General features: G+C 45.8%; 1 protein-coding gene across 3 annotated transcripts in view; it reads right to left on the reverse strand.

Moving 5' to 3' along the window:
• Positions 1-4108: 4108 nt before the first annotated feature.
• Positions 4109-21768, reverse strand: part of LOC124063021 (IQ motif and SEC7 domain-containing protein 1-like) — a 90888-nt gene continuing 73228 nt past the window's right edge. For 2 of the 3 annotated variants that reach the window (XM_046396218.1, XM_046396219.1), the window contains exons 4-17: positions 21584-21757; positions 21394-21489; positions 20634-21250; positions 19401-20312; positions 18882-19040; positions 18669-18791; positions 18415-18581; positions 17833-17972; positions 17391-17516; positions 16377-16476; positions 12444-12605; positions 11854-12075; positions 10966-11015; positions 4109-10377 (exon numbers count right to left, since the gene is read on the reverse strand). In XM_046396218.1, coding sequence (XP_046252174.1) covers positions 9148-10377; positions 10966-11015; positions 11854-12075; positions 12444-12605; positions 16377-16476; positions 17391-17516; positions 17833-17972; positions 18415-18581; positions 18669-18791; positions 18882-19040; positions 19401-20312; positions 20634-21250; positions 21394-21489; positions 21584-21757 — 4278 coding nt within the window. In that variant the 3' untranslated portion in view covers positions 4109-9147. The remainder of the gene's footprint in view (positions 10378-10965; positions 11016-11853; positions 12076-12443; positions 12606-16376; positions 16477-17390; positions 17517-17832; positions 17973-18414; positions 18582-18668; positions 18792-18881; positions 19041-19400; positions 20313-20633; positions 21251-21393; positions 21490-21583; positions 21758-21768) is intronic. The other variant, XM_046396220.1, reaches the window with a different exon arrangement.

Raw genomic sequence — 21768 nt, forward strand, 5'->3', positions numbered from 1 at the left:
CTCTGGGATTCAGCTGATTTGGTGGAGTACCACTTCCTCTCCATCCGTCTTGATGTTTGTTTAAGTTTTCGTAAATTTGAATTATACCAAGGAGCTAGCCTCCTATGATTTCTAACCTTCTTTCTCAGTGGGGCAACCATATCTAAAACTGTGTGCAACGTGGCTGCAGTGTTGTTGACAAAGGAATCAATTACTGCAGGAGTAACGTTTAAATCAGTACGGTCTGTTGTACTGGTACATGGAGCTGAGGGGAGCTGTGATGGGATTGCATCCCTAAATCTGTCTACACTATCTTCAGAGAGGCATCTGGTGTAATAGACCTTTTTGTTGTGTGCTGTAAAGTCTTCTAGAGTTAGTTCAAAAACTACAAGCGAATGGTCTGAAAGGAGAGGGTTTTGAGGGGCAACTGACAGGTTCTTAGTTTCTAGGCCATAGGTGAGAACCAGATCGAGTGTGTGATTGTGGCAGTGTGTTGGTTCATTCACTCTCTGAAGGAAACCTATTGAATCTAAGAGTGAACTAAAGGCTGTCTTAAGACTGTCAGAGTCAACATCCATATGAATGTTGAAGTCACCTGCTATAATGACTTTATCTGTGCTGAGCACTAAACTAAATAAGAAGTCAGAAAACTCAGACAGGAACTCTGAGTAAGCAGCAGCAGGTGGGCGATACACAACAACTAATAAAACTGGCTTTTCTGACTTCCAGTTTTGGTGAGACAGGCTGAGAGTGAGACTCTCAAATGAGCTATAGATGGATTTAGGTTTGGGGTTAATCTGAAGACTGGAGTGGTAGATTGCTGCCACTCCTCCTCCTCGGCCTGTGCCTCGAGGAACATGATAGTTAATATAACCAGATGGAGTTGATTCATTTAAACTAACATATTCTTCATCCCGTAACCAAGTCTCAGTGAGGCAGAATATATCAGACTGATGATCAATAATTAGATCACTGACTAGGAGGGATTTAGAGTGGAGGGATCGTATATTTAACAATCCACATCTGACTGTCCTATTTTTTGGCTCTAAATATTTGCTAGTTTGTATTTTTATGAGGTTATTATGATTAACACTTCTTAAATTTTGTGCTGGTTGGACTATGGGAGGACGAGGCACTGACACTATTTCTATGGGATTATTAATCTTAGTATTACTGTGTGAATTTATATTTTTATTTATTCTAATTTTAACGGAGGGCGGCAGTCCTACAGAAGCAGCAGAGAAGTGTGTAAGACAGCGACTCTGCTTCCTGGCCTCGACCCTGGGTTGTCAGGGTGTTGGTTGTCTAATAAACTTGGCCATATTGGTAGAAATAAGAGCCGCACCACCCCAAGTGGGATGAACGCCGTCTCTGCTAATGAGGCCAGGTTTTCCCCAGAAAGTCTCCCAGTTATCTATAAAGGCCACGTTGTTTTCTGGACACCACCGTGACAGCCAGCGACGGAGCGATGACATGCGGCTAAACATATCATCGCTGGTCAGATTCGGGAGGGGACCAGAGAATACTACGGAGTCCGACATGGTTTTTGCCAAATTACACACCGACTCAATATTGACTTTGGTGACCTCCGACTGGCGTAGTCGAGTGTCATTAGCGCCGACGTGAATTATAATCTTACCATATTTACTCTTATCTCTCGCCAGCAGCTTTAAATTGCCCTCTATGTCGCCCGCTCTGGCCCCCGGGATGCATTTGACTATGGTCGCTGGTGTCGGCTTCACATATCGCAAAACAGAATCGCCAATAACCAGGGTCGGTTTCTCAGCGGGTGTGTCGCTGAGTGGGGAAAAGCGGTTAGACACATGAAGCGGTTGGTGGTGAACCACGGGTCTTTGTTTTGGACTACGCTTCTTTCGAACCGCCACCCAACCTCCCTGACTTCCCGGCTGCTCGGGGGCTGCCGGGGGGCGGCTGACATCAGCTAAAGTAGCTAAAATAGGCCGGTCCGCACAGGCTAACTGCTGCTGGCTAGCTGTCGGGACTAATGGACTGTGATCTACAGTACGAAGCCGGGCCTCTAACTCACTTAGCCTCGCCTCCAAGGCTATGAATAAGCTACACTTTCTACACATCTCACTCTCACTAAAGGAGGCAGAGGAATAGCTAAACATTTCACACACCTTACAGAAGACGGGAGAGGGAGAGGCAGAGGGAGAGTGAGTGGAAGAAGCCATGTTAGCACTAAGCTAAGCCTAACGACAAACAGGACGGGGATCGGAAAAGGAAAGAATCTAGATGATCGTGCGGTTAATAAACTTTTCCTAAAGTGCTTGTGTACTTATTTGTAAGAACCAACCACAGTAAAAGCTAACACAAAATATGTCGACTCAAGTACACCAATACCACCGAACACCAAACGCTAGCAAGTGAATGAGTAGTGCGAGAACAGGAAGTGACGCAATACGCAATACGTTACCCAACGCAGGACTAAGAGCTCTTAGTCCTGCGTTACCCAACGCAGGACTAAGAGCTATAGTCGCATTTTCTCCACCTGGATACATTTTCATGTTTGTGCGCGTGCATTTGTGCCAAAGGGTTACGTCCCATTAAGACTTCTGCGCTCTCACTGGTGGGAACTAGGGTCTCGATCAGTTGTCAGCAGATGACTTCAACCTGAAGCACCTTCTTCACCAGGAAACATCTAAACACAGAACATGTCACACCTACTCATAAGGCCAGGTATGGGATAATGGATTAACTGAAGGAAAGAGCGAGTGTGAGATGAAAGGTTGGGGTGTCCGCACACTGGATTGATGTTTCAACAGCACGAAATGAATGATGGTGAAGATCGTGATGGTGAATTCATTTAGCATACAACGTATAACGTACTTCTGCATCCATGAGAGCCTTGTTCATGGATGGCAGCCATGGCCTAGAGGTTGGAGAAGCGGCTTGTGATCGGAGGGTCACCGGTTCGTGGTGTGGTGGAGTGATTAATGCGATAAAAATGCCCCCCCCCCCCCCTTCATTAGCCTGCTGATGTGCCCTTGAGCAAAGCACTTAACCCCCCAATATGCTCCCCGGGCGCTTGATGCTGCCCACTGCTCCTGTGTGTGTTTCACTGCATGTAATTTGCCGGGTGTTGCATGTGTGTGTTCAGCTAAGGATGGGATAAATGCAGTAGTAAAATTCAGTATGTGTGTATGTAAAAATATATATACTGCCAATAAAAGTTGATTCTTCTTCTTCTTCTTCATCAGAATGCCAGCAGGTGTCAGTGTGTCCCACCTGAAATCATCGACTGTCCAGCCCATAACAGATCTGATAACAGCTGATATGATACGTTACTGTATCGGGCCGTGTTTTGTTGTTAATTAACGATATAGCACGAGGATTGTACGTGATTGCACATCATTTTCTGTAAATATAAGTTATTTTGCTGTGTTCTTATTTATCTCTGTCACTTCCACTCTCTTACACTTCGGGGTATGTAGGGGGCACTCATGAGGTAGTCCAAAATGAATGGGAGCTTATGGAACTGTAGCCTCAAAATGTAATTTTATGGTGCAAAAAATCTCCCATTATGCACTGAGCTTCTCTTGTGTTGTTGTTGTTGTTACTACTATTGTTATCATAATCACTATAATACCTTCTGTATACTTCATCATTATCATTATCTACAGTTCCATTACTTCTGGGATTATTGCAGTTGCTACACATCTCTGTTTGTGTGCTGGTTCTCTCACCCCCTACCCTTCTCTCTCTCTCTCTCTCTCTCTCTCTCTCTCTCTCTCTCTCTCTCTCTCTCTCTCTCTCTCTCTCTCACTCAACCCAACCGGTCAAGGCAGATGGCCGCCCACCTAGACCCGGGGTCTGCTCCGAGGTTTCTGCCTTCTAAAAGGCAGTTTTTCCTCGCCACTGTCGCCAAGCGCTTGTTCACGGGGAATGTTGGGCTCTCTGTATTACAATACTTAATCAAAGATTTTGTTCTGCTCCATTTGGAAAGCGTCATGAGAAAACTTTTGTTGTGAACTGGCGTTATATAAACAAAGTGAAGTGAACTGAATTAAATCTGGTCTTTAAAACTGCCCCTGCTCTCCTCTACTGTTAGTGTGCGTGTACATGCGTGAGATTAATGTCACCCAAACAAAACAGACACATCTTCCATCAACATGAACAGACTTTTTTTATATCTTTAGCGCAATAAATATTTCCACTTTTTTCATATCTCTGCAATTTCAAAAACAAAGTACAAGTAATATATATTTATATACACAGCTAAAATCTTCCATACATAATTTTTAAAATAATGCTGTCTCTGTTAACACATATTTGACACTGTACTCGTACAATTTTACAAGGACTATTGCAGTCTCTCTTTGCTCTACATTATGAACAAGAAATATTGTTTTTCTCCATGAAGCAGTCTGTTGTGTCGGTACCAACAATTCAGACCCCCGATTCATTTCCCTTGAATAGATACACAAAACACAGACTGCCTTTACACAGGTGCATAAGAATCCAACATTTTTAACTTCATTGGAACCAGATCTGAACTTCTTTATTTTTTTTAATGTTCCCTGCTTTGCATGCAGCAGTCGGACCAGATGTTTTTTTACTGGGGTAAAAAACCAGGTCTTCCACTCCTGGTGTAAACTCAGCCAGAAATAAAGCGCACTCACATTGTTATTTTTCATATAACGATGGTTATGTACATTCGTGTTTATAATACAGTTTCATTCAGTGCAGATACTGTAATAAATACCACATACCACATGCAAACAGACCTGGGCAGAGAAAAACAGTTTCAAATAGAGGACTTGAAGGACCACACCTGGGTTTTTGCATGTTCTTAAATTGCATATGCTCTACATTACTTCTACAAACCATGCAGTACATTTTAGACTGATTTCCTACCTTCCGGGCAGCCACTCATTTTTGTTTATTCCAGTGAACGGTGAGGGTTTTTTTGAGCATTTACATAGTACATAGTCCTGTGTTCGACTGATGAATTCCAAAGAATTTTTGATCAAAACATGGCCAAAAAACAACACATAACTAGATCTCTAAATGTATACACTGGGATACAGGAATACAACACAACTCAAAACCAAAGTTGGTATGACTCACAAGGACATCATGGCCCAATTTGTACACTTGGAAAGCGTCAGACATCCTCCTGCAGTCAAACTCTGTAAGAATCTGCTCCACGAGGACCAAAAAAGGAGAGTAAAGAACCAGCAAAAGAAATACACTTCCAACAATGTTGGTGCTCGTACCCCTAATAAACAGTGGTGGATTATGTCAAGTCTCTGCAGGATTGACACTGAAACCAAAGCCTGCCCAGCGTAAGGAAGGAAGGAAGGAAGGAAACAAATCTAAAAACTGAAGGATGACTTGTAAAAAGGGATGGCAGTAATGTGAAGCACATACAACTTGTAGGCGATAGCTTACGATATGCAAAAGCATCGGCATGGAGCTTTGGAGTGGGAACTAATGTGAGGATGCCTTTGATTCAACTCGGGCACGAAGTGGAACAGGGCAAAATGTTGTGTAGTCCCTGACGAGGTAGGTTTGAGGCGATGCTCCTCAAGAGCTGTGTGTTTTAGCCCGGTGTTACTGTATGGCCCCTGCAAAATGTTTCTGTAAATGATTGGAGAAACATGTGTTAGACCCAATGGCCCAGAACTCCTAGCAGCTTAGAACCTATTATTAATTTGTATGGTCTTAAAAGGTTGTTTAGTAGCACAAGTGATGCGCATTTCTATTAAAAGGTTGATGAGAGGCTTTGCAATGATTCAGAGGTGCGCACAGGTGTGTGTTTGCGTAGGCATGCAGAGATGAACGTAATTATCATAGTCTGCATTAAAATGCTAGAACATCAGTTGTATGATAGCCAGAAAATTCTTGGTTTTGTTGTCAACATATTAAAACTTAAGAAGTTTTTAAGTACTTTCATAAGATGCCCAAATAAGAAAAGGAAAAAAAAAAAAAACACACTCACACTCGTAAGCACATAACAAAATTAGAAATGCTAAATATACAACAGCCCAAGGAGTACATTATGTTAGCAGAAGCTTGTCACGCAACAATATTGATAATAATATTAGCAGTACACTCTTAAAATTCAAAGGGGTTCTTCAGGTTGAAAACAACAGGGGATCCAAAATGGTTCCCTGGGGAACTCCGTCAACTAACTGTAATCCATGACGGTGTTTCTGAAAACCTGAACCACAAAAGGTTTCTACAAAAAACATTGTTTCGTTATTGTTTGTGAAGAACCTTAAGTTGCTCAAACAGCCCGAAGAACGTTTGGTTGTTAGAGCAAACATTTTATTAATTCAAGCAGTTCTGAACCTTAGTTACAGATCGATGCTGTTGGCCCCTTTGAAAATAGAACACACTGTACAGTTAATATCTACAGGAAACTAAAATGTGTCATTAACCTATGCATTCAGAACATCAGAGGAATTTCCCATCATCCACCAGTTAAATGCTGGTAAAGACTTATATGAGGTTTAATGGCTGATAAAATTCTTCAAATTGTTAAAGAGTTTTCTACCAGCCATTATGGGCTTCCGGACTCCCGATGATCTCAATGTTATGCAGAGAGAGAGATGAAATACCCTTTAATACTGGTGTGGTGGGTTCAACACAAAGTGCAAAAATAACACATAAAAATGCGTTTGTTCAAGAATATTTCACTTCGTGCTGTGTGATGGTGAAACATGTTTTGCACTCCAGTCCTGTGGAAGTCCTTCAACATACAATTAGGTCCAGTTTTCAGGTTCCTTAGTGTCTTTGTTGGATGATGAGGGAGATGAAGGGCTCAATCCTTCAGCCATATTTTAAAAATGCAGTAAATGGCTTGATGGATACAATCAATCAGAGTATTACTGATTTAGCTGCTGAACTGTCTTTCAGGGTGACGTGCCGCTAACATTATTTCTTGGAATCATCCGAAGGCACCTTATTCTTCATTTTGCAATACCAGTAAATAGTAAACTGTGTTCACGATTCCACATCCCATTGAGAGAAATTAACATAGTCTAGACTGGGTGGGAAATTATTATTTTTCAATAGCCAGAGACAAGGTTGTTGAGTTTTGTGATTATCATGACATACATAACTCAGGGTCTCTCATACAGACATCTTTACTTAAAGGTTCTGAATTATTTTCATCATCGGTTAAGCTAAAAATTAACTCTTAAGTTTAAATAATGTCCAAAAAAATTGTGAAACATGTTCATTCCTTAATTAATGTCTTCAGATTGCTTATTTTGTCCAACCAACAGCCTGACCCCTCAAAAAATCATCATTTGCTGTCAGAAATGACAAAGAAGAAGTTGGGACCAGCAGATGTTTGACATTTTCGCTTGGGACACGACGGAAGTGATTAATGAATTGTCAAAATAGCTGGAAACAATTTATTTTTTTAACTAATTGGTTAATCAACTAATGGCAGCAGCTCACACCATTATAACCAAAATCCTAAGATAATGACACTGTGGGCTTGAGATATTAAACCTTTATCTTGGGCTAATGGTCCTAAAATAATAATGAGAAACTGATTGCTGGTAATTTAAAAGAACTGGCATAAAGAATTACTAGCAACCACAATCATCATATCATATCAATCTTGAAATTAATAAGACTTTCATTTTTCTCTTCTGAACATTTTGGTTCAGCAGATGTGACACTGCTCCCTAGTGCGTAGGGTCAAAGTACAGAAGCTTTAAACAGTTAAAGACTTCCATCAGCTAAACACCCACATGAGGTGGTTATACAATTTTGTTTTTGTTTTTCTGACATGAAACTGTTTAATTTTAATTTCTCACCCAGTTGCATTTGAAACATTTTCCAGTAACATACCTACTTACATTAGAAAAAGATCCTGTTTAATGTAGGCTGACAAAACTTTTATCATCGCTATATTTATGTAATGTAGCTCCCCGGCTTCATCAAAAGCAGACAAGCCAGTAAAACATAAGACTCTGTTCCCCAGACTGCACCCTGTTTGGCACCTTCAATTATAATCTCCTTCTCTGGCAACATAGGGGGTCATGTATAAGATGGAGCATGAAATACGGTTGACAAATATTAAAATTTCTTACAAGTTCAGGTTTGTGAGCATAAAAAATAATTGGGGAAATTACAATGTCAAATGCAAACCACTCCCAATTTTTAAGTCAATCCAAAACAGTAATGTAGCACCCCCTGCTGAAACCCTGTAATCCACAAACGCTAAAGGCTTTTAGCAATTTTTGCAAAACACAAAGGTAAAAAGACACCTGTAGTTTTTCTTATTACAATGGCTTATTTCAAGTTTTTTAAAAAAAGTTTATCATCCATTTAGAAAGTGAAGTCTTCAGCAACCTTCACTAATGCACTTTTTATGGTCAAATAAATGCTGGACTGGGCTTTAAATAACAACAAATCCCTCCCCCTGTATATAGGATTTTAACCGTAGACACATGGACACTTACTAGCTATGGCACAGGTCTCACTAAGACACAAACTGAACCATATTAATGCTGACCACTTCTGCTTCTCAGTTAACACTTCATGGCTTGTAATATGTCAATAACCATAACAATAGCACAAGTGCTTTTTGTGCAAAAAACAAAGTGGTGCAAGACCAGTGGGATTTTTGGACTATAGTAAAATGACTCATTGCGTTATTAGGCTTCCTATAAACATGAACTGTCCCATCAACCAACACTGTACATAGTGTTAGCATCAAGCGCTAACCCTTTTGCATTTCTCAGGCACTGTTCCCTCCTTGGCTGGTCCTGAACTGTTTGTCCACTACACAAAATCTTACTGACAATATGACACAAACACTTCATCTGTCAATGAAGAACTACACCAATGTCCGCAGGCTGCCTCTGAAGGGCACTGCAAAAGGAAGATGAGGAGATTTTCACCAAGATGGCGGGGCGACAGGATGCAGGGTACCCAACAAACATCTTTTGGCACAGCATCTGTGAGAGTCTTTCTACTTGTGGGGGAAGTGGATGTGAAAATAACACAGGCTGAGTAATTTCCTCTTCCCTGCTCTCAGTACTCTCCTTCTAGCCAGGTGGCCATTTTGATACACCTGCATTTGCCCTCTTCCTCTCCCCCTTCCTCTTCTGCTCCCTCTCACTGCTGCCGCCCGGTGGCTCACTGGGGGGTGCCACACTATCGTCCTAAGTTTCTGCCTCCTCACACGACCGTGCTGATCCTGCTGACAGGTTTCGATTTGGGTCCTCCCCCTTGCCCTCCCCCTGCTCCTGGATGCAGAGAGAGTGGGCCGGTCGATGGGGGAGGTAGGGGGGAGTGTGGAGGGGGCGGTGGGATGGAAGTGAGAGGTGGGTACTGGGGTCCGTAGGGCTGTGGCGTAGTCTGGGTGACGAGGCGTGCTGACGGCGTCTGGGGTGGTGGGGTGGCGAAAATAAAGTGGGTTGAGGGGGACGCGGAGGGGGAGGGGCTGAGCGGGGAGTGTGTGTGCACGCCGTGGTTGTGAGAGTGTGTGTGAGCGTGGGGGTGGGGCTGCGAGTGCGAGATGGTCAGTGGGAGCTTGCCTCCTCCACCTGGCCGTCCCACTGCAGGTTGCGAGTGGTAGAGTCCTTGTGGGGTAGTGGGGGTGATGGGGGAGTGAGGGGACAATGGTGGGGGTGTGATGAAGCCCAAGTTGTAGCGAGGGTGCTGGGTGGCGCCATATTGCATTCTGTGATGCTGCTGGGTATGAGAAGGAACGCAGCCGGTTGGGCCCTGATGTCGGGGTGTAGAGAACCTGTGTGACAGGGCGTGGTGCTGTGGGACGCTCTGCATGTGGTAGCGGTGGTGGTGGTGGTAGGGTGGGGGTGGTGTCTGTTGCTGCTGCCCAGTAACATTGACTCCTCCTCCTGAGCTGTTGCCGTGGCAGTACTGGGCGTGCAAAGCCTGAAGCTTGGATGGTCCCCCTCCTGTACCTCCTGCCCCTCCAACTCCTCCCGAGTCCGACTGACCGAGGTTGGGCGATGGGGAGGGGCATGGGGAAGGGGAGGATGGGTGGGGGATGGGCGGCGCGGGGGCGGGGTAGTGTGGGGGTGATGATATCATCAGGGGACTCGGTGGACCCTGCGGAGTCGGCGACGTCATCGTCAAGGGACCAGGAACTTTGCCTCTGCGACTGCCGAAGAAATTCCCCAGCAGGCCGCCAGTCGGACCTACCCCACCTGCCATCCCTCCTCCGGCCCCAGCCCCTCCCCCGCTGATGGGTGGGGAGGTGGTGGCCCCCCCCTGATTGTGACAGAGCCCCGGCCCACCCCCCACCCCTGTACCGGGGCTCTGAGTAGGGCGGTGTGGCCGGTAGGCTGCTGGAGATGAAGGGACCATCATGGGGCTGTAGGATAGACCTCCAGCAGGCAGGGGGCGCTGCTGGTGAGGTCGAGGGCTGCTAATAATGGAACCCTATGAACAGGAAGGACGAGAAGAGGAGCGTAAAAAACAAAACATCATTATATCCTCACAGAGATACTGTTGGAGATAAACTCCAAAATGTCACATCCCATCCAAATCAACAAGTGAGACTCTGCAACTTGATTTTAACCTCACGTGAACAGGAATCAATAGCTGCTTGAAAGAAGAACTAAAATTACTCTTACTAGTTTCTGTTTCCATTGAACAGTGAATGTGATTTTTTGCTAAACAGTTTAAACAGGCATATTAAAGGACAGACGAACAGGAAATGAGAAGAAGAGTGACACAAACATGACAGCATGCAGAAAAAATGTGGAGCGTCCTGGCTAAAAACTGGTTACGTCACACACGTATGACCTTCGCTGCACGTTACACGATCTCTGTGTGTACACTGTCATGCCATTTCGGAACTGTTCGGAACCTCCGAAGCTGAAGGCTTTCAGGTGAGGAAGACTGATGAACCATTAGTTCAGCTCTTATGAATCAGGCAAACATGCAGACACAAATGAGGGCGATTCGCTGCAGCAGCATGCTGAGAGGTACCATCAGTGCATGCTCTCCCCGCCACATCAAACTTACTTCAATGGTACTGTCCAATGACCCCACACTGTTCCTGCGACCTCGCTTCCCTGTTACCCAATCAGAATGAACCAGGGTTAAAATTTCTTCACCAACAAATACTTCGGACATGTTTTATCCTGTGATAAATAGCATTTTAATTGGTGAACTCTCAAGATGTTGGTTGGTTTATCTTTGAACACTGGACAGAGCCAGACTGGCTGTTTTCCTTTATCTTTATGCTAAGCTAGGCTAACTACACCCTGACTCCAGCTCTGTACTAAATGGACGGACATGAGATGAATACTTCCTAAAATGATGAACTGTCTGTTAGAGCTTTTGTGGTACATTTACCAAAGTACTGAAATTGAATATTATAGTTTCACTGGTTTATTTCAGTTTTCTGCTACTTTATACTTGATCTCCACTTCATGTTTACCTCTTCATACAACACTACATTTATTTGACAGCTCTTGTTACTAAATACTTGGCGTCGCAGAGGTAGTAGAACCTGCGACAACATTAAACATTTTGTCTACCAGTATCAACAGGTTATTAGCTTCTTCTTTTCATCTAAAATCAAAACCACATCAACTGCTGTTGATCCATAAAGTGCGGTTTCCACGGTGAAATCCCCTCGCATATTTCATGTAGTTTCTAAAGCTGGCCAGTAGGTGGAGACAGAGAAGCACAGCACTACATTAGACTTCCATTTTATTACATTACCATTTTGGATGTCATCATTGTCACATACAGTTGCATAAGAGCATAGATACAGGTTTGCTCTAAGTCAGTGAGACATAAAATAAAACTGCAGCAGTAAATAGAAACTGTAAAATGTTTGTCATTTCACAGGGGCACAGGTAGCCTACACACGTGTCAGAAAGCGTACTGGTACCATGTCCTCACCTGTTTCTGAGAGGTCTCTCAGTGAGGAGCTGAGTGCCGTGCGTTTGAGTCCATCCACCGAGGCGTACGTGTCGTCGAGGCTCGGCCTACCCAGAGTGCCGTTCACCACCTCGCTCTTTACGGAACAGCCGCCAGTACTGGTCCCTGGCGTCCCCGCTCCTCCTGCTCCTCCGCCCGTCAGCACCCCAGGACGCATCACTCCCTTCTGCTTCTCGAGCTCAGCTGGAGGCAGCAGGAGGTGAACGTTAAAACACAGTTGTCCATGATATGACAGAAGTGAAGATGGAAGTACTGTCCTGCATGTCGATGTCCTCTGATACTTAAATATACCCCCAAAATGTAGTGATGAGGAAGTGTAAAGTAAGAGAAATGTGAAATACTCCAGTAAAGCACTACTGCTGATATTATTAAAAGGACTACTGCTTCAACTACTGCCAGTGACAGAATGCCACTGATTAAACAAGTGACATTACTACAGCTGCTTCTGTTCCTTTTACTACTGAAAATATTACTACCCACTGCTATCAGCTGCTAATACTACTATGGGTACTATGACTATACTCCTACCACACTGCGGTAGGAATACTTACACTCGACCCTGTACTTCTCCATGTCCTGGACCTCTGCGATGCTCTCTCGTAGGTCGGAGGTGAAGCGTGCTCTGTCTTGCTGGCTTGGCGCCGTGAAGATGATGAGCACCTTCCTCTCTCCTCCGGGATTGGCTGATGTTAGTCTGATGCCGTGAGGGTAGTCTGGGGAGACACAAGAGACACACACACACACCCATGCATGTTTACATTGACATCAATTCACTCTCACTGTAATCGTAGACCTAACCTCACCTCTAACCCAAATTCAACCCAAGTCTTCACCCTACAGTCTATTGGCTTACATTATGGGGTCTCGCATTTTGGTTCAAGTTATCGATCCTCAAGAGTGGGCTCCTGGTTTTGGGACCTCACAAACTACCCACTGTGATCCAAGAGCCTCTGACCTCAGTGTGATGACGTGCACTTCAGAGCTGAAATGGTTTGCTTGTTATTTTGGGTCAAATGCAGATGAGATGACATGTCAATAGAAATATGCTGCTCAACATGAGCGACTGGCTTTCTGTCCAGCAGGTTGACATCAGTCATCGGCAGATGAAATATATGTTTCCATCCACCTGTCATAAAAACATAAACGAGACTAAAGACAGTTTTCAGTCAGTGACGTCTTCATTTCTGCTAATGTGCCTTGGGTGCCTTGAGTTTAGGAGGAGCACCTCAAGCAAAAAAGTTCCCACCATTGTTGTCCAACTGGATGACTTTATAGGCGGGGCCTTCTGTGTTGGAGACAACAGTTGACAAGTTGACATCACAGTCGCTTTGAAACAACAATCATGGAGGAGAAACTCAGGCTGGAGCTTTATGACTTTACCTACCATAACTACATTGATTTGAACAGGAAATTGCAGACCTGGAGGCAAATTGGTGCTAAGCTTTGGGTCAATTGTTTTCATTACTTTAAGTTTGGTTGCGCAGCAATAATTAAAGAAAACAAAACACCTCAAGTTTTGCAAAGCACACTCTGTCTGATCCGGGCCGAACAGTCTGGAACCATGCCAGCAGCTTGGTGAAGCTTTACCATTATAGCTGTGCTTTGAGCTAAATGCTAACATCAGCATGCTAGCATACTCCTGGTGACAATGTAAACTGACTTAAAGCAGGTGATGTTAACATGGTCGGCGTGTGTCATGTGCTAACATTCGATAAACATTTGATTTGACAGCGACATGCATGTTGGTCTCAAATTGGCTTGAGACATTTCTCTCAGAACCACAAATGTCAACCTCATGGATTCACCAGATTCACCAGACCACAAATGTCTGCACAAAATCTCTACAAACACTTGTTGAGATATTTTAGAGACCAAGTGACGGACCAAACAAGACTGCAGCACGTAGCTGAACTCTCAGTTCTATCAGGTGGTGGTGGTTCTGTCGGGTTTGAGTGACAGCAACCAAACAACCCAACTACCGCTGGCTTCATTCTCCCTGAGCTCAGACAAAAACACAAATCCAAAAATTAAAATCAGCAAAACTCTTTTCATTTTGGCCAAAAAGCTGTGTGTTGATGTGGGAGTCTGACCCGGGATCACTGAGTGCTGAGGAGGGAAAAGACTTGTGCCTGTTGACACACACTCACACACACCAACAGTCGATGTTAAGGTTGTGCTGATGAATCATATGGGACAATCTGTCCCGCTCACAGTCATCACCACAGGCTGCCAAGTCCCATTTAGCTCCAACTGGAGAACCAGAACAGCCAACGACAGCCAAAGAAAAACGACTAACCAACAGCTTGTATGGTGTAATGTTCACCTTGTAATGTGACTCAATACATGAATCCACAAAAATTACAAGAATTATTTTAATGAACACACCTTTAACCAAGATTTTTTTTTTATTGCGTTTATCCTAAGTGGAATATTAAAATCAGACCTGCACCATCAACATCATGAAAGGGAAATGTTCAAAATGTCTTTGGAATCATTTCCATCTCATCTCCCCAAAAATTTGGCCTGACAGATTTGATATCTTTGGAAACTTTGGTTTCTCCACTGAGCTTATAGTGAAGTTTACTTCAAGCAGCGTGTATATTTGCATCAATCGCATTTATTTCTCTGTCCCTGGGTGGCTGTAGCTGCATATGAGGTAGCCATGTGGGAATCGGACATCCCCACTCCTGTGATCGGAGATGTGCTCTCCGTTGCACCTGTAATCTGACCCAACGGTACTGTTGGGACGTGCCGGCACACACTCCTGCATCACTGCAGCCAGGTGAGAGGTGAAAACACTGGAACATTCTCATTTGGCTGTCAAGTAGTTTGGAAACATCACGTACAGCCTTTTTGAAAATGGTGGAGAGCAGCTGAACTCTTCATAGTGAGGCATCCTCTTAACAGGTGCTGAGGCAGATCTGAAACGCCACCAACTCCAATCTGCTGCACAGAACTGCGAGCCAATTCTGCTCTGCTGAAATAGAAGCTTGGAAACCACACACACTCATCCACCCACACACGCACACACACACACACATACACATGCACACACACACACACATACACATGCACGCGCACACACACACGCACACACACACACACACACACACATACGATTCTTGATGTGATTGTGTTAACATCATTTTTCAAAGATGTGACGCTTGAATGAGTCATGTTTTGAGAGATGCAGCAAAGCAGCCTTGTTTTCACTTTGACCGTCATATATTTAGGAAATCCTGCGCTATGCTTCCGCTGACTGCACTGCTGCGGACTGACGATGCCTTACGTTTAAAGAAAACGTTTATAATTTCAGTAACTGGACGGGGAAGTTTTGCCAAGTGATAATTACCAGATTGCTGAGAATATTTCCAAGTGGGACGGAATCTCAGATTTTTGTTCCACATGGATTTTCTTCAAGAGCAAATTCTAATGTCATTTCGTTGACCAAGCTGAGGGATGATGGTTAAGGTTTCACAGCCTCTGGACAGACAATCCACTGCAGCCTCCTGAAACGTCATCACCAACAGGAGCGTCACAGGTGTGAAGGTAATATGACACAGCCTGGCTGCTCAGCCACATAAGGCCCCACATAAGGCTGGAGTGTCTTCGTCTCCGGAGAAGCCAATGTGGAAGACGTGTTGCAACCTGAGCGTATCATATCACATGACTAACCTGACAGAACGCTCACACATATTCAGACAAGTAGAGAGTAACTTCATCTGGGACGAGTGGGACATCTCATAGGCCAGTAGAGTTAAATATTCCCCCACCAGAACATAACCTGAAAGACGAGAATTTTTTCAAAAGTTCAAAAGTTATGATTTATCGATTAACCACGAAAACGACGGACAGATTCATCGATAATGAGAACGATTGTTAGACGACATTGTTCTCGCTTGTATTGCTTGTACAACATTCAAGTCTCCTGAACCTTCTTCAGTAACGATTTATTCCAAACATTCACAAACAGGATCCCCGGAAATGGCTGGCAGTTCGCCTGATCGTGTCTGTGTTTGACAGCGTCATAAAGAAACTGTATTTTCTGTGATTTGGCTGTGAGTATGTAAGACCTGAACAAGAGCAGAGATCAGTTTCTGGGGTTTCTGAGTCTTGGCAGATCTCTCTGAGTGAGTTCAGTTGATGACCTAAAGTAGGCAGTAGAGAAATCAAGTAACAAACGAACAAAAACCCATCTTGTTTGATTTTTACATCCAGCGTGCTCACTCTAACGTCTGTCCTCGCTGGTCACTACTGTCGTCAAAGGTTTGTTTCTGACAGAATGTGCAGAAGGTGAAGCCACACCTGAGCATAAAATACATGCTGGATCCTCGTTCATCTATTTACTTCTAGATTTCGTGGAGATGGAAGCTTGATGCGAGAGTGTGTGTTCGGTGTGTGCAGATTTGCATGCGTGTCTTTTCAACAGAGACGTAAAAAATATGATGCCAGATGGAAGGAGCAGGTAGATGAGAGGTACTTACAGGTATTCTGGAAGGTGTGGACCTGCATGTCCAACAGAGGGAAAGACTGTCTGAAACTGTACGTCACCGAGGTCTTCTTCTTCTGGAAGATCTTTGTCACCTGAGGGGAGGAGGAGGAGGAGGAGGAGGGAGCGTCTGATTATGCTAATCTTCGTCTGCACTGGTTTCTTTTGTTCATTTCGACGTGAGAGGATTTAAAATCCTTTAGTGAGACATTTGAGTCTTTCCCTCCGGTTGTCTTTGTTTTTTCTCATAATGTAAATAAATTAAAAGTGCTGAATAAACAATGAATTAAAGCTGAGTCAGAGTCACGTCATGTTGCGAGCACCAAGACGACAGGCTGTAAATCTTTTGTTTCTGTGAGAACTCTGCTGCGTCACAACTGATAAACAGCACAGACTCACTTTGATTTGCAAGCATCAGCACATCGAACCACATTTGATGTGACTTTCTCTGTTCGAATGGAGTCAGTATGCATACTGAGAGCACAGCAGGGACTGTGAGCACGTTTATCGTGGTCCTGATCTGTGCAGGGGCTGATATCACACCTTGTTTGATGGAGACAGCACTGAAGACTGAAGCAAAATGCTGAAGGTGCCCTAAAACCAAAACTGAACCACCAAGGAGAGCTGACTTTCTATGGTTCTTCAAAATGTGGGAATCTTGCAAACAGGAATGACTAAAACCTGAGTTTCATGGGCAGAACAGGAGACAAATCATGCCTGGGTTTCCTACTTCAGACTCCTAACGGGATATCAGATGTTTTAGACGTTTCTGGAGAAGGACCAGTGCATTATGGGATAAACTGGTGCTCTGGTGACGCACAATGACTTTATCTCAAGAGAGAGAAAATCCTGCCTGAGAGCAGATACCGACACGGTGGAGGAAAAGTCTGTGTGGAATGACACTAAATTACCATCCAGAGCTGATGTCAATGAAATTCACCTCTAGTGCAGACACGTCAACACAATAACACGCACACACACACTCAGACACAAAGGGTGTATCGATCACCATCAGCAGGTCGTTGAACAGGAAGACTTCTCGCTGGTGGACGCCGCTCCTCTGACCTCTGTTTGGATCTGGAACCTCAAACAGCTGGCAGCAGCACACCAGCCTGCGATGAGGCAGAGACAGCACCTGCAACACACACACACACACACACACACGTTTGCTCAGGCTGGGTGATTTAAAGCAAGCATCATGTAATTCAAAAACTAAAATGAGTTTTTGTTTCACACATACATTGACTATTTTTACTTATCAGTATTATCATTATTATTATTAGATGTTGCAAAACGTAAGGCAGCATCACTACTGGAAGACACCAGAATTAATACTGCAATTTTCTGCCAAAGAAATTCTCTGTTTCCCAGAGTCTCAAAGAATGTAGTTTGTATGTTCACAGGTTTGAGGGGCAAAAAGATTTAAGTGAAGGTATGTGTTGAGATCTTACGGGCTTCTTGCCGACCACCATCCTCTCCACTGCCTGGACCTGAGACACGTGGTCGTCGTTGGTCCTCAGCTCCCATTTCTGGATCCTCCCATAGATGGCCACCAGCAGGTCTCTGGGGATGTCCTGACCGTTATCAACACCTGACGGAAACACGCGGGCTCAGGTTCAGTAACACTGAAGTAACGAACACACTTTTAGCTGGTGAATTGAATTAAAGGCTCAGTACTGCAAAGTAAACAAAGTTATCAAATAAAGAAATGGAGTAAAAAGAGCAACCTTTGCCTCTGAACTGAGTAAAATAAAGTGGAAATACTCAAGTGAGGCACAAGGACCTCAAAACTGAGGGTAACTGAGTAAATAAATTTGGCTAATTTTCACCACTGCCAAGAACCAATAAAGTTTTTGCTGCTAACTTCACTACATTGCTAATGAATTATTATTTAATAGTTATTCCAGCTTGATATAAAGCTGATTTGATATAAGAGATGAAAACGAAGAGAAAATTGAGCCTCTTAAAATCTATCAGGAGCATTTCTGGTCTCTTCCAGTCAACTAGTGGATGAAGAAGATCCATTGACTGACCCCGCAGGTTTTTGATGAAGTCCTCCAGCTTCATCTTCCTCTCTGGCTTGACATTGGGGCTGTACATGTCCGTGTTGAGGAGGATGATGGCGAAGGCCAGGATGAAGATGGTGTCTGGATTCTGAAACTGCCGGATCAGCACCGGGTTGCAAACGCAGTACCGCTGACTGGAGAGAGACAGAGAGAGGTATGAAACCAAACATCACCGCCGACTGTCCTCCTCCGGGATTCAGACCTGTGGTGCAGCATCGTACCTGAAGGCCTCCACCAGTCGCTCCACCCGTTGAGCTTCACCCTGAACCTTGATCTGGGCCTGGAACTTCCTTAGGGCATCGTCTAGATCCATCCCTGAGAAATCCATCTCATCCAGAACACAGCTACAGACAGATACAGACAGATGCCGCATCATGGGAAGAAAACGAAACAAAGAAAACAAAGCGAACGTCAGCTGAGTGTTGTGTTCTCACTCGAGGACATCCTTGTTGAACTGCTGCCGGCTGCCCAGGAACTCTCCGATCATCTGCCTGCTCAGTCCTTTCCTCTCCAGGATGAACCTGGCGATGCCCACCGGTGTGTCCGACACGAAGCCCCTCTCGATCAGGTACTGGATCCCCTTCTCTGGCTTCCTGTAGCCGAGACAGTTTTCTTTTAAAACACTGCCTGTCAGTTGGTCCTTCCATTTCCTCGTGTCATCTCCAGCAAAGGCTTCTGAGAGTTTGATCATCTCAGACTAGCTGGATGGTGAGCTGCTCCTGTTCGGCTCTACGTATGAATACACACGTGCTGAACGCTGTGTTAGAACACACACACACATCTTAAAATATTCAGCATGGAGTCAAATGTACAGCCACACGGTGGTTGAGAAACACGTTTGTCCTGATCCAGTCAAAACATCATTACACATCTTAACATCTTTGTAACAACCACATTATGTGTTTTAGCTGTGAAAACCTAAACGAGAGGACATTTGGATTCTAACGTCGTACTTGTTGAACAGGTTGAGTCCGATGCGGTACTGCCGCCGCTGCACCACATCGTTGTTAAAGGCGGGTGAGTCCCAGCTGTGGCGGCTCTCTCTCTGATAGGTCTGTTTCCCCAGCGTGGCTCCTCCGATTGGCTCCCGCAGGCTGTCTCGTGACGAGGAGCCGGAGCTGCAGTTGTTGACCGTTGTGTCGTCGTTGGAGTTGGTGGTGGTGGAGTTGACGCTCTCGTTATCTCCGTCTGAGCAGAGCAGATGGTGATGGTGGGGGTGGTGTGGGTGGTGCTGCTGTTGCACCTCTATGTTTTGGAGTGCAGAGGAGGAGGAGGAGAGCGGTGAGGGCATGAGCGGCGGAGGCAGGGGTGAGAGAGGTGTGAGTGGTGGCACAGGGGAGGGCAGCGGAGAAGAAGGGGGTTCTGGGTAAGCGTGGGGCAGGTGGTGGTGGTGTTGGTGGTGCAGGTGGTGGTAGTGGTGCTGGGCAAAGTGGTGAGGGTGCTGAATGTAAGGGCTCCCGCCGTGCATGTGGTGCATGTGCATGACATGTGGCTGGCTGTACTGCGGGTGGTGGTGGAGGATGGTGGGTAGGTGGGGGATGGGCGGCGGGTGAGGGTGGGTGTGTTGGAGTGGGTGAGGGAGTGACGGCAGGGTCCGGGCTGACGGCATCGGTAAGGGGACGTTGGCAGGGCTGCGGGTCTGTCCCTGCGCCGTGGCGACCGAGCGGCTGTTTGGTTTGTGTTTGATTGTTCCCTGTGGAGAGTCGCCTTCGCTGCTTCCTCCCCCTCCCCCTCCGCCTCGCTCATCCTCGCCACTCTCTCCTTCCCCTCCTCCTCCCGTCCTTCTCTCCCTCTCTGCTCCTCCTCGCTCGACTCCTGACGGCTCCTGTTCATACGCCAGGCGCCCGATGGAGCCTCGTTCCGACCTGAAGACAGGAACAGTAAAGTTAATGACAATAAAGCCTCCTGATGAGGTGAAGTTACACAGGAAGTAACCACGGCGCACGTGTGCAGTTAGAGTAGCTTTAAATCAGTGGCCGACTTGTTCTGTCGTCACCATGAGTTTTAAAGACAGAAACACGGTGGTCTGACCTCTCTGGCGACTCCGCTGTGATTATTTTGTGTACTGAGTTGTTTTGCTGGCATCTTTGATAAAGCAAATCTGTCCAACAGCCACATCTCACTGCTGGTTTGGGGTTAACTCAAGCTGTGGTCTCAATAGAAGCTCTCTGATTGGCTGTGCTGACCTGTCACTCATGTCCACTGAGCTATCACTGGGTGGTTCGATGGTCAGGACAGGGAGGTGTCCTCCTCCTCCTCCTCCCCCTCCTCCTGGCCTCCCTCTGTACTCCCCTCGACACTCTGTGCAGGGTGTGCTGCTCCTGCGGCTGGCGATGCTGCCTCCCGCTGTCTCTCTGCTGTCCTCCCTCCCTCCTGCACCAACTCCTCCTCCTCCTCCTCCTCCTCCTCCTCCTCCCCAGTACTCTGTGTCGGAGCTGGAGGCGGGGCGGGAGAGCGGTGAGGATGGCGGGCGGGAGAGTGGCGAAGAAGGGAGACAACCCTCGTCCATGTAGAGGGTGACATCGCTGAAGGAGGTGGCGGTGCTGTCCTCGTGCATGGCGACACCTCCTCCCACACCTCCCGCCAAGCGTCGGGAGGATGGGTTGGCACTACGCCATGCACACGCTCTGTAATCTTCATCCTCGTCTTCCTCCTCATCTTCCTCCTCCTCTTCCTCTTCTTCATCTCCCTCCTCCTCATCCTCCTCGTCGTCCTCCTCGCCCTCTCCTCCCACTTCCTGCGAGTCTTCACGACCAGAATGGCAGGTGAGCGAGTCGTCCATGGAGTCAGCCAAAGACTTGACCTGCAGTCCAACACAAACACATGCACAGTAAAACGAGTTCGCCTGGAGGCCTTTCGCGTCTTCTGTGCCCCGCCCACGCAAGCACACGCACATCACATGGCGATTCGTCGATGTCAGTGACAAGGTGACAGATGTGTGTTTACCTGCTTGGAGAAGGAGTCGTCCATTTCTCCTGTGTCGTCGGACCCCTGCTGACCTGCTGACCCCTGACCCTGCGGCTGGCGCTCATCGAACGAGTACTGGACCGAGTGATAAACAGACAAACATCAACATTTGTCCGTTCTGTTGTGTGTGTGTGTGTGTGTGTGTGTGTGTGTGTGTGTGTGTGTATACCTGCATCCTCATATTGGACAGGATGATGCGGCGGGTCATCCTGCTCTCAGAGGCGGAGCTGCGAAGCCTCTCGAAGTTCTTGTTCATGCGGTACTGCCTGAATGCCATCTGGATCGTTCTCGCCGCCCGCCGGGACACAAACTGGCCCCCGTACTTCCTCTCCAGCATCTCCACCTATCAGACAT

This window comes from Scatophagus argus, chromosome 8, assembly GCF_020382885.2.
Source record: "Scatophagus argus isolate fScaArg1 chromosome 8, fScaArg1.pri, whole genome shotgun sequence".
Classification (NCBI taxonomy): Eukaryota; Metazoa; Chordata; class Actinopteri; family Scatophagidae; genus Scatophagus; species Scatophagus argus.